The sequence below is a fragment of the Sycon ciliatum genome, chromosome 9, assembly GCF_964019385.1.
Source record: "Sycon ciliatum chromosome 9, ocSycCili1.1, whole genome shotgun sequence".
In the NCBI taxonomy this organism is placed as follows: Eukaryota; Metazoa; Porifera; class Calcarea; order Leucosolenida; family Sycettidae; genus Sycon; species Sycon ciliatum.
Window position 1 is genome coordinate 17,919,219 of NC_088651.1, and position 10,246 is coordinate 17,929,464.

Here is a 10,246-nt window from a genome sequence, read left to right on the forward strand (position 1 = left end):
CAAAACCATCATAGTGGTGAACAAAATCCACCCATCGTTACAAGTAACCAACTTTGTGTAAAATCGGAAATTTAGCCATGTCCGGTGATAGTAAAAAGTTATCGCACCATTAGCGGTTGGTTGCCTCGCTGCTTTCTCTCCGCTTCTCTCCGGTACATCTCCATGCCTTCACCCACCGTGTACCAAAAAGGAGCCTCTGTATCACCAAGAATATACTTAGGTCTTAGATCATCAAGAATATAGCTAGATCTGTAAATGTAATGGGGACCGTGTGGGAACAAATCTTACATTATGCTTAAAACTATGTCATGGTTTATATTGTTATGTACTTATTATTATTATTACAGTCGTCCCTCTCTAATCCGGCACCTTTTGCTACGGCATTTTCCGCTGGATTAACGAGGGTGCTGGATTAAGAAATCCTGCCCTCTGACCCGGCCATACCCAATTGCATGCATGTATCATACGTCAAAACGCAGGGTTTTCCATGTCGACCCCAGTACCGTTGGTGCACGGCTTTATATTCTCAACTTTTCTCCAGGAATATACACAGTGATAAAGTAAAACAGAAAACATGTTCACATGTATACGTACTCTTGCACACACACGCACAGTCGATTTACGACTGCCGGATTATGAAATCAAACTACGTGCAGTTTGAGCGATTCGTTTCAAAAAGTCACTGCCGGAGGCGGAATTCAAGTGCCGGATTAAGATGTAGGAATTGAAAAATCCGTTTCGTCAGAAAGTGCGCCGGTTGGCAAGGGTTCCGGATAAACAAGTGCCGGATTAGAGAGGGTCAACTGTATTATTATTAGAACAAGCGGCGCAGAGACAATAACTAGCACTATCTGAGAGTGCTTAATCTATTACCAGATAGTGCTTGAGCCCTACGGCCTAGACGAGGCCGACCAACTAAGCCCTTGAAGGAGACTGACATCCGACAAATGACTCGACACCAACTTTTACCTGAGGAGACTACACGATTAACAGACAGCCCAGATGCTATAATAATAATAATAATAATACCACAGCACGCGTAATAATATAATTATGTGGGTATAATTATACGTTCCGCTTCTGTCCTATCTCCTATGATCAAATTCCATTATCAAGATAATTATTAACATGGCGCACTGATGACCTGTGACGCCAGATCATGGGTTGTCGGCCAGATTTCTCCATGTAGGCTTGTCCAGAGCGATGGCCCTCACATTCCCCAGCTGACTGCTGCGCTTCAAGTCGATGTTCCTCCTCTGTAAGTCTCTTGTGATGCGCGTCGCAATGGATGTCCTTGGACGTCCACGCCCAGCCTTGGCATCTCCCGCAAAATAGCCCGTCAGCGCGATCCATGGCGGCGCATCCGTGTCCATACGGAGAATATGGCCGGTTAGCTGCCATCTTCTCCTGTCCACGATGTCAGATAGTGGTTCCGTGTTGCACCTCTCATACAGCTCAGTATTTGATATCCTGGCTGGGTAGACTATGCCAATGAGCCGTCGGAGCTGCTTCCGGTGGAAAACGTTAAGCGATTCTGCTTGTACTGCCGTGAGCCCCCATGCGCCGCAGTTATACAAAAGAATGGGCAGAACCAGGGCATTATACAGGCGGATGCGCCTCTGCTCACTGACCTTCCCACGCCTCAGCCAGAGGCTATACATCCTGCCGTATGCACTCGAAGCGAGGGGTTTGGAAGCTGTTTTCATTCGCAAACATAAACCCCAACCTATGCATCCAGAAAGAAAATGTCACTAAACTTAGACTATTCTTTTAGCATTCACACACACGCACATACACCCACCCACATACCCATGCGCGTACTCCTTAAGCGGGATTCACAGAAGCTTTTTTGCGATGCGACACGCGATACGACGCGATCTGCGACGGACGTGTACGATGCGAACTCGCGAAATACCATTCACAGAAGAAGTCAGTGATGCGACAACATCTTGCTGATTTGGCTACGTCACCATGATATTTGCGCGGTTTGATACAACTTGTACAAATTTATAGGCAACTCTTGAACCTTTGTACAACTTTGCTGTAGAAAAGGTCAACATTGTACGCCAAATCGCTTGTCGCATCGCAACACATCGCAAAAGTTGAGCCAAGCTCAACTTCTGCGATGGCCTGCGATGGCCCAGTTGCAGCAGTTGCGTGGGGTGCGACATGGCTGCGATTTGGGGTTTTCCCGGTTTCGCGTCTGTCGCATCACGTGTCGCATTGCAAAAAAGCTTCTGTGAATACCGCTTTACACTTCACCCTCTCTGAGTCTCACATTGTTATTATTTCTCATCTCCTCACCTCTGTTATTAGTTTCACACTTCACCTTCTTTTTCTCCTATTTTCTTTCACATACTGCATTTCGTACTCTTCCACGTATATATCGTTGTTCATTCCTAGATTTCAGTATTGAGACGTATTTTCCCTGATGAATGTCTCTAGAAAACGTGTTCGGAAACTTTTATCCAACTTTTTTATCCATCTTTAATTGTTTTGTTCATGACTACGTCCTATGTCAGCTTCCCTGATTCTCCTTATTGCCTTATTATTATTAGAAACTTCTCCGCATTGGTATCAATGCAATGTAGATATGCACACCATGTATAGCTTTCACATAAGCCGAAGCGACAACAGCCAGACATGATATTTATGGCGATATAAAAACATATGCGATATATAGACGAAAATAGAATACAATTAAAACAAGCAAACGAGCAGCATTATGTACTTACTGTTACAAATTGGCATTTGAAGAGTTCCATCAGCACTGCAAGTTGCTGTCGAAGATCCATTCATTCTATAACCAGTATTACACGTGTAGTTCACACTCTGAAGATAAGACACAATTGTCCCATCCGCAATGCCATTCATGAGTGTTGGCACTGTGCAATTTACAACTAGCAGAACAAGACCAAAGAAAGACATTGTAAAATGCATGTTGAAATTGCTCCTCCTGTCACATACTGGCCGCAAGAGTCAATTGTGAATAAGAAGTATCTCGCATACTACGTACTTTTCTCACTCCCCGAGGTGGTACGTCTGAATGCGTTCGATTATGCATGCGAATCGATTCATGAATCCATTCCTGAATCAATTCGCGCTGTTCACATCACCCCATGTGAATAGGGTGAATGGATTCCGAAACGATTTGTGGGTCATGACATGAAAATCGAACGACTTGAATGCATGCGAATGGATTCATGAATCGATTCAAGTGCATAATAGAACGCAGCCACTGTACGAGGTCCAACTTCCAACTTGCTTGGTTCACTATTACTACAGTCGTGGATAGTTACTTCATACCTCGTTCCCTAAGTTTTTTTCTCTCTATTTTACAATTCTTATTGGCTCAGTGTCCGAGATAAATTTTGTAAGCTTTGTATTCGTATTTAGTTTTCAGGTATTCTCTACAGGCCTCCGCATTTATTAAGGGAATCTCCGTCAACAGCAGAAGAAGAAGAAGCTGAGGGGAAAATAAAATTAAGAAATGTAAGGATAAAAAGATGGGGGGGGGGGGGTAGCTAATTTTTCTTCTTCTTATCATGGCAGACATCTCATGGAATCTTAATACCTTTAATGAATATTATGAATCGGTATTTTACACTGATGGCCAGCCACTCGACCTCAGGCAGCAATCGAATGAGGAAGATCCATTCACAATCGAAGAAGTACTGTCTGCAATTATCAAGCAGAAGTCTGGTGGTGCTGTTGGTCCTGATGGTATCAGTGCTGATGCTTTGAAGTCAGCTAAAAACCTTTTCGCACCCTGGCTGACGAATTTCTTCAACGCTGTTCAAGCTAAAGAGTACTGTCCTGACGACATGCGCTGCGGCCTCATCGTTCCCATCTACAAAGCCGGCAAGCCTCTGGGACATCCAAAAAGCTACCGCCCCGTTATTCTCCTTTCTGTCGTCCATAAGATCTTGATGTCAATACTCACCCGATGACACACACTCCATGTGCAGAGAGCCAAGCTGGTTTCCGCCCTGGCAGATCGACCGCGGATGGTGTCTTTTACGCCAGGATGATGTGTGAGCGTGCACTACTTGGCGACTGGTCATATTCATCGGCACTATTGGACTTCAGCGGTGCGTTTGACAATGTCATTCGTCAGGTTGCTCTGGAGAGGTTAGCCACTGCTGGCGCACCAACGTCCACCACTGCAGTCCTAGTATCAAACAAAACAGCCCGCACGAAGCTTGGTAAACAACTAAGCAAACCATTTCCAACGAACATCGGCGTCGTCCAGGGTGACCCAATGTCACCAATAATGTTTATAACTTACGCCGAAGGTTCCATGCGTAAGATCCGAGAGCAAGCTCTACCCGCGTCAGACCTACCAGCAACTTTCACACAATACGCAGACGACACCACTGCCCATCAGAACGAGCGATCATCTGTGGAAGAAACCGTCCGCGCGTGTGAACCCGTTTTCTCGGATGACAATCTGAAGCTTAACGTGGCAAAAACTCAATATTTCACTGTGACCAAGGAAGATGATTCCTGGAAATCGGTGAAGCTGCTGGGGAGTATGCTAGGCACAGCAGAAGACATAGCAGCCAGAGCGTCTGCTGCAAATCGGGCATTTGTCTTGCTGTACAATTGTGCGCTTTGGACCTTATTGCAAACATTAACCAACGTCGTCAATGTATGGCACCGGAAGAAACTACGTACCATCATTGGTATCACGTACCCACAACGAATCTCAAACACAGCGCTGTATGCCAGAACCGAGCACACCCCACTCTCCCAAGTCTGCAGGCAACGGAGACTGCTGTGGTTCGGCCATGTAGTGAGGGAAGGCGAAGAACCGTCCTCTTTCCAAGCCCTCCTAATGTCAATCAACACAACAGACATACGACGACCCCGAGGACGACCACGTCTGAGATGGATCGACGTTGTCAAGAAAGACTTACAATGCATTAATCTGTCGCTTCTGGATGCTGTGCAATCTGCTTCTGATAGAGCTGCTTGGGTCGAAATTGTTAACAGATGCGTTGACCTCATGCAATGAGTGATATGCAAACTGTCATTATTATTATTATTATTATGACATTGCTACTCTACGTGGAATGAACCCAGAGGGCTCATAACGGGTGATAGCAAAGTGTGTGCGGACAAGATAGATAAAAAATCTCGGACTGGATACAGTACAAATGGCAGCCGGGAGTGAGTTCCATGTGGCAGTGGTGACAAAGAGAAAGGTGGCATGGGTATGTGTGCTGGCTTAGAGATGTCATGAGAACAGATATTTGAAAGAGCATTGTTCTAACACCTTACTGTTGCAGGTAGGTTTCGGCTCCGTCAAATTTCCAATAGCACCGCAAGTTGCCGCTTCAGATCCATTTATACTATAACCAGTGGCACATGTGTAATTCACTTGTTGAAGGTACGACAGAACTCTCTTGTCACCATGGCCATGGGCGACATTTGGCACAACGCAATTGACAACTAGAAACGAGATCGCAGACAGAAGAACTTAACAATAAACAGCCTGCCGGATTTTAATAGAGTTTTTTTTTCATTTGCGTTGATTTCTGACTCCGAGAAAGCATTTTACCTTTAAGGAACAAAACGTCCGGTCCGCATAATGGACTTGTTAGCGCAGAACAGGAATTGCAATACGGCCTAACCTGGTTGAAATGAGAAATGAAAATTCCACAGCCAGGCCCGAATGCTAAACATAAACAATGTCTTAGCAGTTGAATGCGTTTCATGTTTATCAGCAGGTACGCATTGAAAGCAATCCATGCATACAGAGAGTAGCGTGTAAGTTATCCGACAACCTGGGAACCGGACCGGTGGTTACACTCCCACGATGGGAGGAAGGAATAATCCTCCCATCGTGCAAAAAATAGAATTTAAAAAAGTAAATTATCGTGTCCGTTTCCCAAGTGAACTTGCTACGACCGCTAACACCCGGTAAATCCTAGTGGCAGATGCAGCACCTAACGGTGGCGGTGAAGCGGATAAGTCTCACAACCACCGGCACAATGAGTGCCAAGAAAGACCCCATTAGCCGCCTCCATGTACCCCTTGTGCCTGGCCACAAGTTCCCAGTCCTACCTGGGAGCGGTTTTTCCAGCCATGCTGCTACCAACAGTCATCATGCAAAACTCGACTTCATACTTCATCGCAGTCAGGCACTTACTGTTGCAAGTAGGCATTTGTAGAGTTCCATCAGCACTGCACCTTGCTGTTGCAGATCCATTCATTCTATAACCAGTATTACACGTGTAGTTCACACTCTGAAGATAGGACACAATTGTCCCATCCGCAATGCCATTCATGAGTGTTGGCACAGTGCAAATAACGACTGGCAGCACGCGAAAACAACAAAAATGACTTATTAGCGGTGGTAACGCTTCATGCAGCTACATTCATAGGAAGTGCTTTAAGTTTGAGCAGATATACTCTTCCCCATTCTCTCTGCAACAATATGGAATTCATCAAGTCTTACGTCAGAAAGACTTTTGAATAGACTGATGTTTTAAACTGTCAATCCTGATACAAAAACGTTAGAGCTTGGAAGCTCAGGGCTCTACGCTATGCTTTGTTGCCTAGCTCATCGTGCATGTTGTTAGTACTGATGGAAATGTTTTTTTCCTTTGATTAGCCACATCATTGTATTGCAAAAACGTTTCAATGAGTTACTAAAGTAATGTCTTCTGCATAGCTTCGGGACCGGCGCTGACTCTGCCGATCACAGGAGTTCCGGAGTCGACGGGATGTCTGTCCTGAGTCCTAACGTTTCCTGGGACCGGCGCTGACTCTGCCGATCACGAGCGTTCTGGAGTCGACGGGATGTCTGTCCTGACGTTTCCTGGGACCGGCGCTGACTCTGCCGATCACGGGCGTTCTGGAGTCGACGGGATCTCTATTCCGACGTTTTCTGTGACCAGCGCTGACTCGCCCGTTCACGCTTATTTTGGAGACGACGGTATCTCTCTCCCAAAGTATGTTTTTGCTGAAGCATCCTATCACCTTTTCGGCAACTAACGTCCATTCTACATGTAATTGCATTTCCTCCTCGTCTCCCTATTTCTTTCCAGAAAATCTTCCTATACATCAGGGAGTCGTATACATAATACGACGAATATTGTGGCCAGCTGCTTGTGGCTAGCTGTGTTTGATGGTACGGTACGGGACAGATACGGGAGCCAGCAAACATTGTGGCCAGCTGTTTGCGGCCAGCTGTGTTTGATGGTGCGGTACGGTATGGGACAGATATGGTATAGCGCCAGGCGTGACAAACAAACAAACAAATACCGTATTTTCCGGGGTATAAGCCGCACTGGGGTATAAGCCACACCCCCTTTTTGAGGCAAAATATTGACTAAAAGTTGGTATTCGGAGTATAAGCCGCACCCACAAACCAAGATTTTTCACACTCATTCACAAATGGCCTTTCTACAAATATATTATGGTTATGGAGCTAAATACCATGTTAGATCAGATTATGAAGTGTTAGTGTACCACAGGTTGCTGCAGAGATGTTGGTGTATTGCTGTGTTGACTACAGATCACTCCATGTCATCTGCACTATCTTCAGTCTCGCTGCCAGTGATGTTGATCAAAGCTACCTCTGCAGCGATGCCGTCGCCGTCTTCATCGCTGCCGGAGTCTGAATCATTGTGGTCCTCAAAGATCATGTCATCTTCAGTGCCGTCCAGTGCATTTGAAATTGAGCACTTTTTGAATGATTTGGCGACCATTGTAGTTGGGATGGCCTTCCATGACTCATCCACCCATTTGAATACTTTGGAAATTGATGGTTTCTTCATACGGCCTGTTGGTGTAAACCGGCACTCGCAGTATGCAAAATAGAGTCCTGTATACGCGTACCGTATGGTGTAGCCCGCACAATAAAACTAGTAAAAGTGCTGGGATAGCAACACAGTCGCGAAGCTGAGTCGAATGACATGTCACATGACGTCAGCATGCATACTGATGTATACTAAGCATTCATTCGCGCAAGAATATTCGGTGTATAAGCCGCAGGGGCGATTTTGGTCTGATTTTTAGCGAAAAAAAGGGCGGCTCGTCAGGCGAAATTACTGGTCAGTTGGCGACACGCATTTTCCACAAAATTTGCGTTTCACCTGCTGGGAGAGTATGCGTGTACTCGAGTCTCATCCTGAGCACGTTTTTTCTTCTTTTTTTCAGCTCCAGTATAGCTGTATTTTTCATTGCAAAGCCGTCCTCGATTGTTGTGTTCGGTGTTCAAACGAAGTGGACATTCAATCATGAAGGCAGAGGACATAGGAGCCTGATTGTAGTTTCTCGTGGCATAGGACGGCCACACAGAGACACTTTGGGATTTTCTGAATATAAAATACCGTACGCAAGATGCTGAGATCAATTTGTGCGATATCAAATTGTTTGTGATCTACCACATCGAGCAGAACGGGATCCAAACACAAGCTTACCGACGGTTAGGCTGCCGACCTGACTGGACAAATGATCCCTGGCTTCACCAGATGCCAGAAGTCGGACACCATGTCCTTTGCCGCGACGTCCATCTCCAAAAAGAACTCCCATCTTCGTCGTGAAAAGGCTTGAAATACTCAATATTCAACCGAGATTCGCGGTCTCACCCTTTCTCAGATCTAATCATTTTTTGTTGTAGCAGTTGCAGGGCAGATCCCCGCCACTACTTCAACAGGCGATGTCTCCAAAGCATGCCTGGAACAAGCCATATCGAGGTTGCAAGCCACCCCTCTCAGCAAAGAAATCGAAGAAATTCGAAATTTCAATGGTGGAAGATATGTTGGACTCAGTAGAGCGTCCAGCCCCTATATGATGTCCAACCCCTATATAGAGTCCATTGGTCCAAAATCCACTGTACAGAGTCCAAACTTGGAATCAACTGTGAGCTCAAAGTTTAGATGGACATCACTCCCTGTATAGAGTCCAGCCAATTGGCTTCACCCCTATATAGAGTCCATTGGTCCAAAATCAACTGTACGGAGTCCAAAGTTTGAAATCAATTATAAAGAGTCTTTATGTGGACAACACTCTCTGTATAAAGTCCAGCCAATTAGGCATCCCCTATCCAGAGTTCGAAATTAGACATAGGGTCTGCTGTAAGCAGTGAATAATAACCAGAAAACGGGCTCTCCCTTTCTAATCCTTTACATCATTCACTTCTCAAGATAAAAAATAAGTATTGAGGTGCCACTGCAGCCACTTCATTACATGAAAAACCCTACAAACACCATCCTCAAATCAAGTGGTCTCTTCGCAGACGCTGCAAATTACAATATCTCAATCATGTAGTGTTGCCAAATTATTGTGCACGCACACACACATGCACACACCCACAGAACGCCAAGAAAATACCTAGAAAAAACCAAGAATCGAAAGAGAATAATGGAGAGCCAAGGATTAATTATTTGTTTTCAAATTATTGTGCGCGCGCGCGTGCGCGCATGCACACACACACACACAAACTTATACAACGCCAAGAAAACACCAAGAAAAGAGTAGAGACACAATACACACGCAACTCCAACAGCCATGCAAACGTCCACCCATTTTCACGTAAAGTCAAGAGGGATAACAAATAATTATACGAAACGAATGCATAAGTGGGCGGCTGCACGCACGTTTACATACATGTAGTAGTGTAAGAGAGTAACATAGTGCAGTAGTCAGCATAATAGTAGCACATGCTGAGAGTGCAATAGCAAGCTTCACCATTGCTCATGGCCATGCAAATGTTCAGCAGCACTCAGTTCCGCAAGCTTCTGAAGATCAGCACACCTGCAACAAATAGATATACGAAACGAATGCATACGTGGGCGGCTGCACGCACGTTTACATACATGTAGTAGTGTAAGAGAGTAACATAGTGCAGTAATCAGCATAATAGTAGCACATGCTGAGAGTGCAATAGCAAGCTTCACCATTGCTCATGGCCATGCAAATGTTCAGCAGCACTCAGTTCCGCAAGCTTCTGAAGATCAGCACACCTGCAACAAATAGATAGCACAAGGATACGCTTATTACCGTAATGATGCATGGGAGCACACAACTACCAAGTTCTCAACGAATGTGATGCTCAATGAAAATCCATCCACTCAAAGACCTGTGAACAGGTGACGGTGGGGGACAATAATCTATTAGTAATACGAGGAATAAGATCGTTTGTGCACACTCAAGACGCACAGACACACCAACATACAGGGGCGTGCTCGGCCCCCCAACTAGGGGGTGCACGGGAGCCGAGGGGAGCCCCCCC

At 45.5% G+C, this 10,246-nt stretch overlaps 1 protein-coding gene across 1 annotated transcript in view; it reads right to left on the reverse strand.

Moving 5' to 3' along the window:
• Nucleotides 1–223: 223 nt before the first annotated feature.
• Nucleotides 224–10,246, reverse strand: part of LOC135824314 (sushi, von Willebrand factor type A, EGF and pentraxin domain-containing protein 1-like) — a 72,595-nt gene continuing 62,572 nt past the window's right edge. Inside the window, exons 8-11 of the mRNA XM_065337048.1 lie at nt 6,155–6,319; nt 5,284–5,454; nt 2,736–2,900; nt 224–249 (exon numbers count right to left, since the gene is read on the reverse strand). Of these exons, the coding sequence (XP_065193120.1) occupies nt 224–249; nt 2,736–2,900; nt 5,284–5,454; nt 6,155–6,319 (527 nt within the window). The remainder of the gene's footprint in view (nt 250–2,735; nt 2,901–5,283; nt 5,455–6,154; nt 6,320–10,246) is intronic.